The 20400-nt window shown below is 41.5% G+C and overlaps 1 protein-coding gene across 1 annotated transcript in view; it reads left to right on the forward strand.

Moving 5' to 3' along the window:
- The first annotated feature begins 2343 nt into the window (after nt 1–2343).
- Nucleotides 2344–20400, forward strand: part of FAM171A1 (family with sequence similarity 171 member A1) — a 73718-nt gene continuing 55661 nt past the window's right edge. The window contains exon 1 of the mRNA XM_088150474.1: nt 2344–3156. Coding sequence (XP_088006600.1) covers nt 3054–3156 — 103 coding nt within the window. The 5' untranslated portion in view covers nt 2344–3053. The remainder of the gene's footprint in view (nt 3157–20400) is intronic.

A 20400-nucleotide genomic window follows, 5' to 3' on the forward strand; every position in this document is an offset into this window, starting at 1 on the left:
TGATCTGGAAGTCTCTAAAAACAAGGCTGTTCTCCCAGGCCTTGGGATAGGGTGCTGATGGAACCCTTGGGAGTTGGTTGATGCGCAGTTTGTCTGGACCAGTGTTTCTCAACCTGACTGGGGAATTCTGGGAGTTGAAGACCACATATCTTAAAGTTTCCAAGGTTGAGAAACTTTGGTCTGGACACTTAGGGTTCTTTTGTATTGTTTTCCTATTTTATGTGTAAGCTGCTCAGAGTCATTCTGGAGTCAGGTAGCTTCTGAATGAACGAATGAATGAATGAACGAATGAAAGCCAGCCAGCCTTATACATACAAGTGAGGAACCTCCAACCAAAGGTCACCTAGCTCCCTTTCCTGATTCTTTGATTCAAACTCTTGATACAATTTCATTCAAATCTTTCCCCATTTCCAAAAGAAGTCTGAAATTTATAAGTTCTGATCTCTAGTAAGAGTGATTTGTCTCTTATCTGGCAGCTGCTGCATATTCTTTCTATCTATCTATCTATCTATCTATCTATCTATCTATCATCTCCTTTCCTGCAAGGGGACTGTCATAGAACTCCTTCCTTAAATTTTTCTTCACAACAACAACCCTGTGAATTAAGTTGGGCTGAGAAAGAATGACTAACCAAAAGTCCCCAAGCAGGGCCAGATTAAGGGTAACTGATGTCCTAAGCACAGACCAACAATAGTGGCCTTCAACGGAAGCTCTTCAACGCTCATGCCATGCAACGGAAACAAATGCAATATCTGATGACACCTTCAAACCAAATTTTTAAACTTTAGTCACTCACCATACCAAAGACAACTTTTTTTAACAATACAAATTAAAGTCAAACATGGAAGATAAAGATAGTTACAAAAAGTAGACTAAAGTTGAGTGTGGCAATAAAAGAGTTAATGGCATGTTAGCTAGGGGAAAATACTCCAAGGTGCCCCCTTACCTTGGTGCCTGAAGCGTGTGCTGATTTTGCTTAATGGTTAATGCAGGGCTGTCCCTGAGTTGCTGTATCTGAAGATGAACCTGAACCTCCATGGAGAAAGAGGAAGACAAGACATAAGGAGAGAATGGGTATTTCAATCTACTTTTGGCCCACTGCTTTCTTTAGCCTATTTGAGACAGCCTCCAACATATTATTCCTGATGGAATGATAACTCAATTTTGTTTTTAAAAAAGGTTGCCCACCTTTGCAAAGCAGGAAACTATTTGATTAAATAGTTTGCTTCCAAGTCAGCAACCAAAATGTTCCCCTTTTTTCATCAGGATGGTAGAGAACAAGCTACTCTGGTGTGAAATAACAACTCTAGCAGTTTGGGTATCTCTGGGGGCTTGTGAAAACTACAGGCTATATTGGGAGTAGTTTTAGGTAGAACCTAATAAATCTGTCAAGTTATTTTGCTCAGCTTTTCATTTTTCCAAATTTAAGTTTATTTCCTTCCATTTCCATGTCAGTTTAAAGTATTTTAGAACATTTACATCAAAATGTGGGTTTTTTGGGTATACTATTTTCACCATATGTTTCACACCCACCCACCCAGTACGCATCCTTATCCACTCTCATATCCAGGAAATTACATCACAAACCTAGAAGTTCGCAGATGTGTGTATTGGTGCAGGAAATGTGACTTAAGTACTTTTCTGTTAAATATGAATCAAAGAAATCTCTCATTCACAGCTAATGCCAGAAATGTTATGTAAATGGCAGCAATTTATATAGTACATATCTAGCTTTTCTGAAAATATTTATACCTTGCTTTCCACCAATATTGCAAAATGTTGGCTATTTGTGACAATTGATTCAAACAGATTGACAATATTAAAACAGTAACAGTTAAAAAAAGACACATACAACATCAAAAGCAAGATTGATTATATAACATCTTCAGAATGCAAATGCTGCCAATTGTCTGAAGAAAGAAAAATAGTTCTAATTAGCACTTTAAATGATAATGATGTGGCTGTCCCATGAATCTTCCCCAGAAATTTGCTTTTGCTAGTCTGGTGCCCCCCAGAGATGGCCAGTTTGTTGCAACCTAAGGGTTAAGGCACTAGGCTAGAAACCAGAAGTTCTCGTCCCACCTTAAGCACCAAGCCAACTGGGCGACCTTGGGTCAGTCACTCTCTCTCAGCCCTAGGAAGCAGGCAAGGGCAAATCACTTCCAAAATCTTGCCAGGAAAACCACAGAGACTTGTCCAGGCAGTCACCAGGAGTCAACACTGACTCCAAGGCACCAAAAAAAAAAAAAAAGTAAAAAACAGTATGGATGTTGACCTTAACTATCCCACTGCACTTCTACCTTGCAGAGAAAGGAATGGAGGAGGAGGAGGAGGAGGAGATACGTAGCGGCACCCAAGGGACTATCACAAGGGTCAGGTCCCATCAGTCTCCTGCTCACCTCCGAGTAGCAACATCACACAGTGGGAAAGGTCTTTATTTCTTCGTGCATGGTGTTACAGGTGAGTTCTATATTTTTGGACGGACTCGTGTCTGTAAGTCCTGCAGTACTAACCCAGTGTCACTCCGGTTCTGGGGCGCGACAGTGGAAACTACGCCCGAGCCAGCCAGCAGGCGGAGCTCCGCAGCTCTGGCTGGCTCGTCTGCTCTGGGCTGGGGAGCGAGCTGGGGAAGGGACGAAGGGACGAAGGAAGGAAGGAAGGAAGGAAGGGGTTAAGCAAACTGAGGACCGCGGAGGGGCTTCGCTGCCTCTTTAGGGAGAGCCACCCGCTGCCCGTTCCCCCTCGCAGCCCCCTCGGCCGTCGCGCTGCAACCGAGGCCCGCGCGGCGGAGCCGGCGCTCGGCGCGGGGGCGATGATGCGGCCTCTCCGGCAGCAGGAGCGGCGGCAGCGGCGGCAGCAGCAAGCCCCGGCGCGGGCGAGGGGCGCCGCGGCGGGCCACGCGGAGGGAGGTGCGGAGCGAGCCAGCCCCTGATGCGGTTCTTTCTGCACCTCCTCCTACCTCCTCTTGGGCAGCGGCTCCGACGGTCCCCTCCCTCCCCGCCTCCTCCTCCTTTCCCGGCGGCAGCGGCCGCAGTTGCCACGGCAGGGGGAAAATGAGCAGGGCGGCGGCGGCGGCGGCGCTTCTGCTCTGCCTGCTGGGCTGCAACGTGTGGAAGGCGGTGACCAAAACCTTGGCGGCGCCCGATGCGGCTCAAGGTCGGTGCGGCGCGGAGGCGAGCGGGGCAGGGGCAGGGGCCGCGGGCGCGCTTTTGTGCGGGGCTGCGGCGGCGGCGGCGAAGCGCGGCAGCCCCCTCGGGCAGGGTCCCCGAGAGCGGAGGCATTGTGCGGGCCCGGGAGGGGCTGCGGCGGGGCTGCGAGGAACAAAACCAACCCCGAGCCGCGCTCGGCTCTTCCCGGGAAAGGGGGCGGCGCCCGCCGTTGCCAGCAGCGCCGCCGAGAGAAGCTGCAGGAGCTCCGGAGCGGCGCCGGCGGAGCGCCCGGCTGAGGAGCAGCCCGGGGGCTTTTGTTACCGGGGCTCGGCTTTGTGCTTGCGAGACCCTTTTCCGCTTTCTCGCTCCGGGGCTCGCTCCCTGCCCCCTGCCCGCGCGGGGGCTTCCTTTCCCCCCTCGGCTGGCTTTCTGTGCCGGAGTGCGGGTCCTCTGCCGCTCGCCCCGGAGCCGCGATGCTCCGGCGCTGCCTTCTCCCTCTCTCGGGATGCCTTCCCATCCTCAATTGTTTGCTCTTAAAAGGTTGACCTTCCCCGTCGTGTGCAATGCGGGAGGGCCCCGTTTGATCTCGGGGCGCTGGTGCGTTAAAATTAAGAACAAGACGGGCGGATGGCGCGTTCTGCCCTGGGTAGGAGAATGAGCGTATCTGTTAGGTTTTATGTACTATAAATATGTAAGAGGCCATTTCCGGAAGATGCGTTTCCCGAACCTGGTTCCGTCCCGATGCGTCGGACTACAAACCCCATGAGCCACGAATGGAGCCTTGGCTGGGGGTGACGGGCATTGTAGTATAACCCATCAGGAGGGTGCCGGTTTAGACAAGGTTGCTCTGTCAGGTGTTCTTGTGTTTTTCCTCTTTAAATGTTCCTTTCTTTGGTGCCAGTACTGTAGTATGGCTCATTCTTCATGGACCTTAATTGGCAGTGGGATGTGCGAAAATAGACCCTGGAAAGTTTCTTCGCTTTCTCTGACATCTGTTGGGAAACAGCCTTTGGAGCTCCTCAACCTGTAATCTTCCATGGTGCCTTTTTGCAGGCATAAAAAAAAATAATAGTACAAAACCAGTGTGTTGCATGTTAGAAATGCCTGCTAAAAATGCCCATCTCTTGGAATTGGCAAAGATTACTGTGCATGATTCTCATGCCGTTCTGTGTTGATTTAAAATAAAAAAAATCCAGTGCTGATAGAATCCTATGTAATAAAATAAACTTGCTGCACTGAAAGCCACAGAGGATGTAGATTTTGCTGAAGTGAAATAGAAAATTAAGATTTGGGTTTGATAAAAGCCGATGTTTTTTCCAAGTAAAATTGCCTTATTATTAACAGCAAAATGCTTCTTTCTATTGTGCGTGTAATTGTGGCATGACAATATTGGAAGTGGCTGAGATACTCAAGTCACCTGGTGCAATTCAGTCCTTGCACTCAAACCACAGGAAGGCCCTACCTGTGGTTCTACTCTTGATCTGGTTCATGTTGTGGTTGCTATACAGCAGTGTTTCTCAATCTTGGTAGCTTTAAGATGTGTGGACTTCAACTCCTAGAATTCCCCAGCCAGCCATGCTGGCTGGGGAATTCTGGGAGTTGAAGTCCACACATCTTAAAGCTGCCAAGATTGAGAAACACTGCTATACAGTATCTGGACCTTCTCAATAGCTTGTCCCATTGCTGCCTTCTTTTGGAAGATGCCTGTTCACCCAGTCATGTGTAGGATAACAACTACCAGCTGGTTTTTTAGATTGCCTTTTAGTTTGCTTTTTTCCCCCTTCAAATTAACTGTAAAAAACATTTGTGTGTATGATCTTTAAAGATTGTCAGTTTTATTGCTGGTGGCTTTATTAGTCTATTGTGTACTGCTCTGGACTTCGCCAGGAAGAAGAGAAGTGCAGAAACCAAGTAATGTTTCCTGGTTGCATTTCTTATCTTTATTATTGCAGCAATGTTACCTTTTTCCTTGGGCCTCTTTCTGTATATTTTAGGGAAAAAACACCCCTTCCAAAGTATTTGATCTGTTGAGGTTTATAATTATATTAAACGATAGCAAGCTATTATTTCTTGGTGGTAACTAATTATTTGTTACATGATGAAATATCAACAAATTAGTTGATATTGAAATCCAATGTTGGTTTTTATTTTTTAAAACATGCATTTTACTTTGATGTCCACATCTGGAGTCCTGTGTATGATTCTGGGCACCACATATCCAGAAGGATATTGACAGGTTAGAACAGGTTCAGAGAAGGGCAAGAAAAATGATACAGGGACTCAAGGACCTGCTTTGTCAGGATAAGGTGAAGGAACTTGGATGTTCAGTCTGGAGAAGAGAAAACTATGTGGAGATACAGTATCAGTGTTCAGGTACATAAAAAGGTGCCATAGGGAAGATAGTCTGGAACTAGTTTTCATTGCCATGGAAACTAGGACCAGAAATAATGGGTATAAATTGCAGCTACCGAGATTTCCCTTAAATATAACTGAAAATTTCCTGATGGTAAGATCAGTGGAAAAGTCTACCCCAGAGGTTGTGAAATGTCAGCCTCCAGAGTTTTTTAGGAAGAGGGTTGGGAGGCAACTGGTTTTCCTGCACATTGCAGAATGTTGGAATAGATGGTCTTTGTACTCCCTTCTATGGTTCCACCAGGGCATGATAATAACATTCTTCAAATAATAGACAAGGAAACATAGCAGGGGTATGGTCCCACCCCCTGCTAGGTTTTAGGAGGGGAAATATGCAAGCAGAGGTCATTAACCTTTAAGTGACCTTACTGTGTCCTCAGTGAAGGAGGAATGACAATACAGTAGTTGCCATTACCATTTCTAAGTCGTCGTTCTAAATCACTTTGGTTATACATTAGCTTGAGTATCTGAAGGACTACTGTATGTTTTTGAATACTAGTTGCTGTGGGAGGATATGCTCGGCATGGCACTCATCTCTGGCTTGTAAGTTTTCTAAAGTGTTGGATTGGCCACTGTGGAAACAAAATCCTAGATGAGATGGCCTTTGGTCCGACCTAGTAGCACAACTCTTACTGTTTGTAATAAACCATTTTTTCTCTTGTCACACATTAAACAATGTATGTTCCCTTAGTCTGAATGTTTCTTTGACATCAGTTTTCTTTTCCTTTCTTGAACTTTCAGTTGTTGCTTTTGATGAATCTACTTCCATAGGAAGCAGCAATAAATGTGTGGAGTGAGGTGGAGAAAATTGTTGTGATAATTGTAATAACAGATCAGTGAATTATTACAAATTGGTAATCTGACAATTTTTTAAAGGACGGCTTAATTGGCATTAGCCCTGGTATTTATCTTTTTCCTTAAAAGTTAACATTTCTGATGAGACACATAAATACTATTGATTTCATTGAGATATATGAATGTAATTGTTCTGAATTTACACTGAGATTTAAAAATGGTTTTCCAAATAGTAAATATACAATTCATATCAGTTGGTGCTCAGTGATTGTGATATAAAGATGCTAATACAAGTACAGTTAAAATGGAGAGTTTGTCAACTCATTGGCTAGTAAATTATATTACACTCATAATTTCTCACTTAAATTATACTGTATAACCTGTTTCATACCACAGCATGGTAGAAATGTAGAGCTGTGTTTCTTATTTGAGAGATTTCTGAATACATTTGTTTACAGTCAGGTTGGTGATGATCAGCCTAATGATGACATGGAAAATATATGCTTGATGGAATTCTTTATGTATTAGATAAATTCCTCTGGATAAATTCCTAATACATTAGCTAGATCATTCATATATTCATTTTTCATTGCCTATGTCAGGCTTTTATTCTCAAAGAAAGATGGCTTAAATATGTTTAACTCAGTTTCTAGAAAAAGGGAACACAGATTGCAGCCCCTATGAAATGGCTTGATTTGTAAATCAAGGAGAGGTTTAAAGAAGGAGAAAGCTTTGACCATATAGCTCTATTGTACAGCTATTGTGTTGAGGACTCACTGTCTCTCTCTTTGAAAAGTTGACCTCTTTTCTGCTTGCAGCTATGTCACTCTTGAATGAGCAGCAGACATTGATTTATGCTAAATAAAGCAGTCAAGTTTGTCTCAGTGGTTGAAAATGCAGACATACCCCATGGATATCCAGTCTAATGGATTATTTTCTGTTTTATTTTTCTTCCATATAAGTGAACGTAAACATCAAAATAATTTAATAGACTTGACTGGGGGGGGGGGAAGGCTGGGGATGATGGAAACATTGAGGATACTACATTTTAGAAAGGATGCTCTATAGGGAAAATCATTTAATTAAGGTGGGAGGGGTAAATATTGGTCAGATTCAAGTTTCTATCAGTTGATGTCAGAATTCATTCCTTTATTAAAAAATAAAACATATTCATCTCTTACACATACTAGTAACTTATGTAGTTAAATTTCAGGAGGAGAGAGGAAACACTGGAACACTGGGAAGATTAGAACTCCTTTCCCAAAGATACTTTAAGCTCTACTGATATAAAACTTGCAGAAGTCCCTGCTTTCTTCCATTTGAATTAGAGTTCGGATTCCTGGATTTCTCACTGTGTTGCGGCTGATTGATTGATTATGTGTCATCAAGTCATTTTCAACTCCTAGCAACCACATAGATAGACCATGTAGTGTTGAGGCTAGAGCTCCGAAAATTCTCAGTCTTGTCCATGTGCTTGATGCAGCTCTGCCCATTTTTCACATTTCTTATGCCCTTTTTCTATTAAGCATGACCTCCAGCCACCATAATATACCTAACCCTGAAATAGACAAATGGCTTGACTTGGTATAAGAGGCTTTACATCTTAGACTGGGGAACAGATGAGGTTAGGGACATCTGTGGAGGAAGTAAAAAAAAACAATATGGTACCCACAACTGCGTGACTGGAGCCTCACACATGTGCCATGCATGTAAAAAGGGGGCACGGGCTTTGATTGCTTCCTCCTTGGGCACCATCTTGACTTTTTTTACACTCCTGCACTGTAGCCAGACCTGGAAGAAATACTTATTTTAATCTGATTTGATTGATGGCTGTTTGACCCATAATGCAGCTTAGCAAGAAAATAAAGCAAAATACAGGAAAAGGGGACACTCCTACACTAAGACAGTGGGGTGTAGCTGCTTCAGGGATCAGATGTTGTGGGATGAAGAGTGATGGGAGCTATTGAAGGGTTGGTCCCGCTCTAATTCCTGCTCTCAAGTGTAGTGGAGGATATTTCCTGTCATCTGCATGGAAATATAGTTCAGCTGCCAATTTCTGTCCTTCATCACAGTCAGAATATTCTGGGCTAACACTGCAAGGAAATATGACAGTGCTTTTGAATAAAAAGTGAAACTGATGTATTATAGAAAAATGGCAAGGAATAGCACCCTTTCACAGGGTGAAGAAGTCATGCACTTTTTTTTGCACTGGCTATGTCACTTTAAAATAGATGGCAAATTGTTCCCCATACAAGAGCTAGATTTCAGGCAGAATATTGGAGCAGTAGGTCCCAACTGAATGTCCTCCCTAGGTGTTGCTTCAATTTCCAGAATTCTCAGCAGTGACCATGGTGATTGGAGAACCCTGGAAATTGGTTTGTACACTGGGAGGACATGCAGGTTGGCCGAGGCTGTGTTGGACTATGTGAATTAAGTTTTTTTTTCTGATATAGAGAACAATCAGGTGAGTTTCCAACTGCCGTCTAAAATGATACAGTCCAGACATAAGCTTACAATTTTCATGAAAATGACTCCTGGTTTCATAATGGGCTCAAGACTTTTTGAGTTATTTTTCTCAAAACAGGAACCCTCTCAATAGCGCATGCTGAACTGATCTTGAAATAAAGAAGATTTTTCAAATGTTTTTAATGATACGGCAGGGAAGTGTCATCTGTTAAACAGGGGAAAAGTAACTGGGCTTTTATAAGCCCCTATATGTAGACCTAAGCAGTCTTGGCTTTGTAAATAATAAATAATATATTTATATGAAAGAATGTTGCCTTTTGAAAAATGCTATTTATTATGCAATATATGATTTTTTTTAAAAGAAAATGCTTAAGATCTGTGGTCCCTAGATTGTTAATACAAGTTCATAAATTAAGAGCAAGCAAGATTACTGAAATATCTGAATGTATAGCTAAATGTAATTAAATGTATGTCTATATAAGCAATGTTTTAAGGTAGGCCTTTGGTTGGGGCAAAAGCATAATGTCTGCTAACTAAAAATCATGCATAATTTAAAAATCAGTGTATGTTAATCCATGTTTATCCAATTTTGTTTATTTTTTTAAAATAATCCTTAAGTCTCCAGAACCTTTTTGGAGAAATGTTTATTATTCGATGGGAGGGGGAGAACATACATGCTATATCAAATGTAGATAAACTGTTGCTAGGGGCTATACTTTTTATAAACTTTTTTTTAACAGCTGCCTGATTGCAACTGGGGACATGGTCTTATGATGTCACTAGAAGAGAATAGAATTTTCAACCATTTTTTTATTTAGGAGGTTTAAGCTTCTTTTCTTTAAAGTAATAAGTAGGCGAAGCCTGTCAGAAGCTAAACACATCTATATCATTCATTACTCATTTGCTAAAAAAAAATCCAGGGAAAATTGTGCTGCTGCTATTTGCTGCTAAATTGGACCTGTGGTCTGACAGATTCAGCATGCTGCAGGGCCCAATCATTAAACAGTGTCACCTGTCATGGTATTTGCCCTCTGGAACACCATCTCACCTGAGATTCATATGGCCCTCATCCTGGCCTTGTTTAAGTGAGCCTTTAAAACATGGCTCTGTTCCCAGGGCCTGGATTAGAATGAGTAGTTGATCCTTTTGGGGATGTTTTGGTTCTTTAACTGTTTGTTGTTTTTCTATTCTGTGTTTTTATTGCCTTTTATTGTTGCATTCTGTAATGCAACAGTAATGACTAAATGAAAGTTCTTACGAGTTTCAAGCCTGGAATGTGGATTTCAGTCTAGACCTTTCCAGTTTGAAATCTTACCTGCTACATTAACTAGCCCAAGTATTGTATCTATGAAAAGATCTCAGAATATAGTTACTGGTTTAGATTATTTCCTTAGATCATGGATGGGGAACTTATACCTGTCCTAGATGTTGATTCCCATCAGCCCCATCTAGCATGGACAATAGGTAGAGATGATGGGAAATATAGTCAAGTGACATATAGGCCATACTTGGGCTCTATATCTATAATGGAATTCTGTGACTACAAAATACTGTTGACAGACAAAATTGAAACTAATGGTGCTGAGACTGCTGCCTTTTCTCTCTTGCTGTTTTTGTTATTTTTCCCTTGTTTTCCAATTCACTAGATGGCTAGAAAACTCACTAATCAAACTTGCTAGAATCCTAAACTGATCCCTTGCAATCTATCTGACCTTAAGTTTATATGTGCATTGCCTAAGGCTGTTTCTTTAGCAGAATTCTGCATTATTTATCTCTTGGATATTGCCTGGTCATCGACCATTGTGGTGGGATACTGTGGAAGGTGAAGACAAAGCACTGATATGGCACCAGCCTGACAGTGCCATCCAGGTGTATTGGACTACAGCTATAATGGTATGTGGGAATGACCTTGAGAGGGGAGGGAAAGAAATGCTGCCTAGAGAATGCTCAGATAAAAGGGGGAGGAGCCCGCAGCTGAATAACGGGCACAGAAAGAAACTTAGAAAGGATCTGCCCTAACTTATCAGGCTGTAAAAAGAGATGGCAGGAGATTTGTACTTTCAAACTTGCAAGATTCTGTTAATGTAGTCTTACAATAAAGTAGAATTAGCTCATCTCGTCGTGTTTCCTGTTTGGTCGACCTGGGAGGCTGACAACAACTCACAACATCCCCAATCAGCATGGTCATTGGGGATGGAAATTGTAGCAGTCAAACAAATCTAGGTGATATCTAGTTGACAAGATTGTCAAACTACTTATTCACAAGAAAACTTTATTTTGCCAATGAACTGTTGAATTATGAAGAAGTGATCTGTCAGTTTATGTGTGTGTGGGGAGGTTTCTCTGTGAGGCTATTGTGGATAGTTTCCAAAGAAACTTCAAAGAAGAACTCCAGCATGATCTGGACTGTATCAGTAGGCTTGGTCTTATTCTTTTAAGATTGTATTGAGGTTGAGGTTAGTTTTTTCCCTTCTGGGGTTAGATTTACATAGATAAGTTAAGAGGATCATGTTATTTCTAATTCATATTGTTGGGAATAGTTGCTGTGTTTACCTCCTATTCATCTGAGCTTTGACTAGAATGGCACATACCTCTAACATTTCTTAAATATCTGGCTCTGCTGCTTAAAACAAGTTTGAGTTCCTGATATAGAGCATCTCCCAATATTTAATGCATCTGAAGAAATGATTCTCTAACTCAAATGTTTCTCAACCTCAACAAATTTAAGATATGTGGACTTCAACTTCCAGAATGCTGGCTGGGGAATTCTGGGAGTTGAAGTCCACACATTTTAAGCTTGTTGAGGTTGAGAAACACTGCTGTTACTCATGAAATTACCCTGTAGTTCATCTCTGAATCTTTAAAGTGCTATGGGTTCTTTATATGTGGGCTTCTTTTACTACAGTCAGGGTGAGTAAAGGTTTTTCTAATCTCTCAGGTCCTTCAAGAATGCAGCCCACACCTGTTTGCACAATAGTTGTTAATATTTTGCTTGTCCTTGAAGTTCCTTCTTCATGCATTAGTTTCAGTAGTACTGAATGAACTTCACTCTGCAGACTTTGTGTCTGCTTTTCCAAAGAGTATCTCTCCTGTAAATGGAGCATTTCATTGCCAAGTTCCTCTTCTTTTTTTCCCTTAGCCTGTCTCCATTCCTTTGAAAGCAGCCAGACACACCGAAATTCATCAAACCAAACTTCTCTGGGCTAGGGAAAAGTGATGAGAAAAATGCCTGTGAAACTAGCACATGGTATAGTGCTGTTAAAATCACAAAAGCTAGGAAGGAAGGGAGGGAGGGACAGGACAGGACAGGACAGGACAGGACAGGACAGGACAGGACAGGACAGGAGGGAGGGGAATGAAGACTGCAGGTAGTCCTTGCTTACCAATCACAATTAGGACTGGCAACTTGATTGCTAAGTCCTGTGGTTGCTAAGTGAAAAATCACGTGACTCTGCCAGACTTACAACCCACTTCCATTTTTAACTGAATCACCACCATTTAATCTCGGTTGTTAAGCGAGACATCACATGACTGTGACTTATGATTTCACTTCCGCCTTCTCCATTAATTCTGCTTCTGGGAAGCTGGTTATGAAGCTTGCAAATGGCAATCACATAAATGCAAGGATTTGTCACAAAGCTGCTTTTTTTTTAACCATCATAATTTCGAATGGTAGCTAAACAAGTCAGTCGGTAAGTGAGGACTACCTGTATGTGCTAGGTTATCCAAGCGCACTCTCACTTCAACTCTGCCTTTCAAACCCACCTCTCTGTACTTCACTCCATTCCACTGTAGTCATTCCAAACGGAACAAAGCTCATTTAAGCACATACAACCTATTATTATTATTGCTATTATTATTATTATTATTTTATCCCACCTTTTATTTAGGTAGATGACAGGTAGATGATAGATCGATCAATCGATCAAGGTGGTGAACACACCTAATGCTCCTGCCTCCTATGTTCCCCACAAAAACAACCCTGTGAGGTGGATTGGGCTGAGAGAGAGGGACTGGCCCAAAGTCACCCACCCGGCTTTCATGCCTAAGAGAGGCCTAGAACTCACAGCCTCCTGGTTTCTAGGCCAGCACCTTAACCACTGTACCAAACTGCTCCCTTCCTGCCTTGTTTTACATTATTGTAAACTTAAGGGAATAGGGATCTATAGCAGACTGTAACACTGTTAGAGGGCCATTGTTGGACTGTATAAAAGCCATATTTAATGTAAAGTGCACTGGATAAATAATGCACAAGATGCTCTCTCTAAATATCATTCCTCAGTTTGGTGATATCCAGATGAGGTAACTAAAATCCTTATAGGAGTCTTCTAGCTTCGATTTATGGAGGCTGTACTCAAGTGCATCAGCAGGGCATCAGGTTGGAGGGAGCTGTTCTGAAAGGATCATAAAATTGTTTCGATGTTTCTGTTAATCAAATGGTAGACTGAGGATAGCGTTCAGATATATGTTGCAATTTTAAAGCAGTGAACAGTGATGACACTGGACTTAACCTATGCATAAAACTTGCAGCTATGTGTACTCTTTCTGTAGTTATTCTGAAATAATCCTCTTTTTTACCCATTAATCCTTAACTAGGTGAAAGAAAATCTCAGAGCTTGGAGATTTTGCAAGTGTGCTTTAATACTTCTGCAGATTCTCTTTCGCCTCTCAGCAACTACTCTTTTTAGGTTTTCTAATAACATAGTATTCTGAAGTCTGTTCCAGTTAGGATTTAACAAATGGTTTGGGATTGCGAGCAAGCTTGGAATTCACTCAGTCTACCAGAAATTCCTTTCTAAAGTCATACTCAACCTAATATAGGCTCCAAATATTTTCAAGTCTCCTTTTTATCTGTAGCTCTAATAATAGTATTGATATAGCATGTTAAGTCAATAGTATGTGGGCTCTGAGGAGGAATCAATATGGTCTTATCTTGGAGCAGTATTTTTTAATCCAGTGTCCAAGAGACAATGGATTATAGTTCTCACCAATTTTGGCTAGTGGGGACTCTGCCAGTTGAGGGAGAAGACACCAACTGGTGGAAGGTGGTCCTAGAGTGACAGTCCAGGTGAGGAAGATACTGGTAATTCTTTGAAGTCTGTCATAACTACACTCCAAGGCTTTTTCTGATGGATATTTATTTCACAGAGTTTGTAACCCACCCCAGTTCTCAAACTTTGGGCAACAAAAAATGAAGTAAAAATATGGAATAAAAACAAAAAGACACACAATTAATAGAACTCCCCCAGACAGTCACCAGAAACATTCAACCCTGGTTGAAAGCACAGTGGAAAAGTGTTGTTTTAACAGCTTTATGAAATACCAGGAGAGAAGAGCTGCTCAACAGGGGGTGGGTATTTACTGACAAAAAGCAACTGAGTCTTGAGGGAATGCAGTTGAGGCTTAGTTTGCCTCATCTAGACCCTGACAGCCTCCAGCTTTCCCTGGCATCCGAGTCTAGTCTGGAGTGGCAACAAGTGTCATCCATATACTGATGACATCTCAGCCCAAACTGCTGAGTATCCCCTCCCATGCTTCACATAGATATTAAATAACATGGGGGAGAGAACTAAACCCCATGCTATCCTGCACTGGAGCAATCATGGCCTCAAATCTGCCCTCCCCCCTCCAAATTACAGACTGGAACTGCCACTCAGGTAGGAGTAGAATCACAGAAGTATAGTGATTCTTTCCTTTCTTTTGACTCCCAATCCTTAAAGGCATTCTAGCAAGATGGTAGGTGATATCAAATGCTGCTAAGAGCTCTAACAGGACCAGGAGGGGTGCACTCCACCTCACCCATTGAGGTCTACATGAAAGTCATCACCAGAGCAACCAATTCTATTTCCATCCCATCACTGGATCTGCATCCTGCCTTGCAGAAGTCCAGATAATCTGTTTCTTCTAGATTGTGTTGCCACCACCACTTTCTCAGCCAAATTGAAGAGTGGAGGAAAGTCATCAAAAACAGCTAGGTCAAAGGACAGTGCACAACCTCCTCTTTTGAAATAGATGGCATGAACACCCCTCTCAAAGAAGCATTGACAATTTTCCTGATCTAGTCACTCATGCTCTGCCTTTGTGCCTGAAAAAAACCAGGAAGGACATGGATGCCCTTAAGTGATGGAACCTATCCCACAAAGGATCCCATCCATTTCCTTATGCATGATAAACTCAAAATAGTCCTAGACAACAACACAAGTTTCTGCTGAGATAACTTGGGAAGGCCTTCTGGCTGCCATGGAGGCTATGAACTCATAAACTTCACCAAACCCCTCTTGGCATGGAGATTGAAGTCCCTCAAGACTATCAATCTGGAAGCTCCAGTACTAGCCCTGAGATGACATCTACTGGTAGAGGGCCACTACTAAGCAACTAGGCAGCCAGTACACCTTAACCTGACATGATTGCCTAGTTCTGCATAGAGACACTTGCATCCAGTTACCTCCAGGGCACTGTTCCTCACAACTACAAATGTCTCCTGTACCATCACAGCTACCCCCTTGTCTCTGACAAAGATGTTGTGGTTGCAGGACCTGAAACCTAGTTGGGCACATTTCCTGTAGGGCCACGTCCCAACCAGGTCTTTATAATACATGAATTCATCCCCCAGGATATCATAGATGGGTACAGTCTTATTCTATCATAGAAGATTGCTGTCTTATTCTGCACTAATTCTGTATTTATCAGGAGCAGCTATCTGACAATTGGCCTCCTGGGCTTAGAAGAAAGGATTGCACCAATATGCAGATTCCTTCTTGTGTAATGGGCTACCCAGTGTGGTTAAAGGGCTGAACAACAAATGGGGAAATCAAGCTTCAAGTCTACTCTCAGTCACAGAAGTTCACTCCCTCTCAGCCCAATGTTCCTCATAGAATGGCTGGGATAAAATTGGAGGTGGGAGTGCTTTGAACCCCTAGAAGAAAACAGCATATGACTGTTTATTTCACTGTTGCTGAAATTTAGAATTGGTGCTTATTGAGAGCCTTTAGCGGTGCGAATTATCTTGCCATGCAGGAAGTTGCCACCTTAAAAAAATACTAAATTACAAAGTCTGTTACTGACAGGTCTCACAGGGCTAGAAATATCCAGGTGCGGGCACGTGGAATATTTTCTGTTCAGCCAAGGGAAGAACTGGTGTCTTAACAGTTGTTTATGGCTGTAAGATATGCAATTAGCCAATGTAAGCAATTTCGAAACATGTTTCAATTCTTTTTTAGCAATACTGGCTTGGCTTTTCTTAAATCATAGAGCCAAATCCAAAAGCACAGTCGTGTCCATGATTTCAAGTTCAAATTTCTTTTCCTGCTATCCTTAAACACCACTGCACAGTGAATTAAAACTGGCGAACAGCAGCTATCGCAACTGATGCCGTCAACCTTACCACTAAGGTACACAATATTTAAGCGAATGTATTTTTGGCACAGTCAGCATGCCACCTGTTCTAAACCTCTGGCAAAAGCAGGAGACAACAGCTGTTTGTGCCAACCCGTTCCTGTATATAAACAGCGCAAAAGAATAAAGAATGACTTTTTTAAAATGTTTGATTTCATTTGCTTTCCAGTGTTGGCTTTAAAACTTGCCGTCTTGCTGTTAAATGACCACTTAAATTAGAGCTCTAAGGCACAGGTAAGCAACTATTTGATTGTAATGTTTAAAATGACAGAACGAGGAAACTACGAACTACATGGTAAATAATCCTATTAATTAAATTCATTATTTATTTAATTTTAATTAAGTAAATTTTAGTTTTCTCCTGGGCCTACCCATTTTTGAAAAGTGGCCCAAGCATGCCACTCAAAATCCAGGTATATGAAGCCACCTTAGGGAGTGGTTAGCGTCTATTATATGTGCACTTTGGGGGCAAACCATAAAATACTCCAGTTGCACCTTCAAAATACATCGTAAAGATTAGCTCTGAAAACATGGTCCATTTTGGGATAGCATTCAGCTCATTTCCTGATAGCCGTAATTGATTTGGCTCCGGAGTACAGATTTGCTATTTGTGCAGTGCAGATGAATAACTCAGAAATAAGGAGTGGATTTAAAGGTATGCAGCATATTCTCTTTCCCTTATAAATCTGGAAGAATATATTAGTAAATGGGAGAACTGGTGCTTCTCTCTTGTCAAATATAGCTTCAGTCTGTACTGCAAGCAGTAGGCAGAAGCATTTTGTTCCAGGACCACAAAACACTGTAATTAGCGATGTGCAAAATCTTTCATTTCAGGGATACAACATTCTGGGCAATTCCAGAAAATACCATTCTTCCTGCAGATGATACCAACTTGGATAATCTGTGTGTATATGGTGGGGAAGGTTTTCAACAATTTTCTGAGTGGATCATCATGCAGAATGATGCAGAGTGTTCCATCTCCAGAAGAGAATATTTTACACAGCTCTAGCTGTAATGTGCATAGCAAATAATTCTAACTTTTTTCACTTCACAGAATTCTAGTAACACCATGTGTATATGTTGTGTGTGTGTGTATCTGCATTTAAGTGTAGCTTATGTAAGCATCAGATCAATTCAACTAGGACCAATTCAGTAAGTCAAAAACAGTATTCCAAATAAATGACACAAATGATGCTTAATAAGCTTGTTCCAAGCACAGAAATAAGATTAAAAGTTAAAATATCTTACAAGGTATGGTCAGGTGCAACTTTGCTTCACTCTGTTTAAGGACAGGGGTTGCTGTGCCAAAATTAGATACCAGATTTCATATTCAAGATGATCCTGAATTCTGTCTTATTAGTGTGGATTGGCAGGAAGTGGACTTTTATGGACTTCCTAAAATGGGTTAGCTGCTTTCAGGTTTTGTTTTTTTTTCATGCGTGGAATAAAATATGCTCTTCTGTTTTCTAACACTGATCACCCTTTTTTGCCTTTCTAAGTTCATTATGCCTTGCATGCAAGACTATCAATCATTTTCCTTCTAGAATTTGGCTGGTATCTTTAATATAGGTGTGTATACCTCTAAATAGCCAGAGCCCTTTCAGAATTTACAATTATTAATTTACAATTATTTTTTTTAACTTGACAGAAGAGGAATAAATAAATAAATAAATATATGGGACACAATTATATTAATTATATTCACATGAGAGCCAATGCATGGTAGGAGAAAAGTATTGGGCTAGGACAGTAATGGCGAACCCTTTTGGGCTCGGCGTGTCAAAAATTCGGAAAATGCCTAACTCTGCTGGTGTATCCTCCCCCCGAACAAAAGAGAAACAATTCTTTACATATTCATTTATTTAAAAAAAATACAGTCCAATCATATGTGGTGCTATGCATTATAGAAAGAAACGTCAAATAATTACAAAACTGAAATACAAGTGTTGGACTCAAACCAGGGTTCTTGCCCAGAGATGACTGCCAATAACTTCGCCGGACACGAGAAACCTTTAGATGTTTCTTTTATTGTTGCGCAGCAGTAAAGGGGCTACCTCTGTCAAAAGAGGCACCCCAAACACAAGGGGATCGGGTTTATTTATACATTGAGTTTAAGAAAACAGAGTCAAAAGGAAAGACATTGATTGGTTATAAGCCTCTTGTGCATCATACTGTTGGGTGGCTCCCCGTTATCAGGGAAGGGTCTCTAAGTTAATTTTCATTTATTTCCTTTTCACTAAAGGGAGAGGTACCAATTATCTCTCTAACCAAGGGAGAGGCACCAAAAGAAGAAAGGGAAGTTACAAGCCAAGTCCTTTGTGCCTTGGAGATTTCAGATATTAGTTGCCCCTTCCCTACACAAAAGACAGGTGGGTCCCTAAGATTAAAAGACCCATAATAGGTTACGCCTGGGAGGCTCTTGCTTTTCCACAGGAATTGCACGTACAGTACTTTTCCATTTTGTGCCCCTCACAAGTAAAACAAACTCAGTTTCTTTGGTAACTCAAACCGGGAGGATAGTTGTCAGGTGTTGGTGAATGCTGGTGTGTCACCCAAAACGTGCTGTGTCACCCTTGACACGTGTATCACAAGTTCACCATCACTGGGCTAGGATGTCCACTTTCAGTCATGGAAGCTCACTGAGTGCCTTGGTGAAGCTAAAGTCTCCTTTGTGATGAGCTCGACATCTGGTGACTTTTTGGATATGTCCATGTAGTTTTCTCAGCAGTAATCCAGAAGTTTGCTCTTCTTTCAGGATGTTTTTTCAACTTCCCCGTCTTGCCTACAGTTCTAGGACTTTCTGATGACCTTCCAGTCAGGTACTAGACAGATCTAACCCTAATCAGTTTTTTAAAGGTCAGGCAATGTTGGTATGGTGCTGCCAGCTAGATGGGCAGGCGACTTCAGGCCAGTCCCTCTCTTTCACAGGATTGTTGTGAGGTGAAACGGAGTTGCTTTAAGCACTTGGGCAGGATAAAAATTGGACAGATGTCTAACATATCTGATTTATTTTATTCAAGTTAAATTCAGTAAACTTGTATTTTTCTCTTGGCTGGGTTTGCGCTATAACCCCCTCCCAAGCTTGTGTAGCTGTGCTCTAGCACTTACATCTACTTAATACAGCTTTCCATTCCTTGTAATAATTAGTACCCCTTACTAAGGCAAACAATAATATATATTTTTTCTTTTAGCTGTGCCCCTGGTTCTCCGTTCTGCCTATTTGTTCCCCTTGGGAAAAGGGGCTACTGTGTTCAGGCTTACGTTCGTTTCCTGACGGTTTTCAGCCAGCTGTACAGATTCTTCAAGCTCCAGGTTGTCCATCTGCCTCTTTTGCCTTTGTCCGCTTCATAATTTCTTATTCTTCTTGTTCCAAAGAAAGGCTGGCTTTTATCCTGTGCCTTCCAAAGTGCGTTCCCGCAGTGACATCCTCTTTTCCGAAGGCTTTTCGCGGCGGGGGGGGGGGGGAGGAACGAGGCAGAAGTGCAGGGATGAGAAAGAGCAGAAAACAGCAGCCCCCTGCTAGGCTGGGTAACTGACATTACAGCTTGATGCTATTCAGGTTTACTGGGGAGAAAATCCCACCGAGTTCAGGGGAGAAGTAGTTTGGTTGCCACTTCCAGGCTTTATTCCAAAGCCAGATGGGATCTAAAAAAACCCAAACCCACTTCTCAACCCCTGCTGTATTGCAGAAGTTTGGCAATATGATTGCTTGAAAATCAGCTTAGAACCAGGAAATGCAAAAATAAAGAGCAGTGTGTGTCTTAAAAAAAAACAAACCTAGAAACATCCTGATCTGCCTGATCTGGCTTTTTGAATTGTACTGATAATGATTTTAGTTATTTTAATCTGTTTTTCATTTTCTATACTTTACATTGCTAGCTACCTTAACCAGTAGAAAGGCAGTGTATACATTTAAATAATAAATATGTACTACTTAAAAGTGATCAATATTAGGTATTACTGCTTGTGCTATTCACAAACCACGCTACATTAAACAAATATATTCAGTAAGTTTATTGTTTCATAAAAGTTGACATGATGTATTTAAACGAGCACTGAAAGTTACATTTTAACGGAGCTACATAATTTCCTAATTGTTACCATGACCAGGTCCATTGGTATCAAAATAATATTTTATATATTTTTCTGTAAAATAGGAAAGATTATTCTAATACATCTTAGT

Source organism: Python bivittatus, unplaced genomic scaffold, assembly GCF_059951505.1.
Source record: "Python bivittatus isolate LINGU-HERP-01145 unplaced genomic scaffold, Pbiv_v1 ctg000610_np1212, whole genome shotgun sequence".
NCBI lineage: Eukaryota > Metazoa > Chordata > Lepidosauria > Squamata > Pythonidae > Python > Python bivittatus.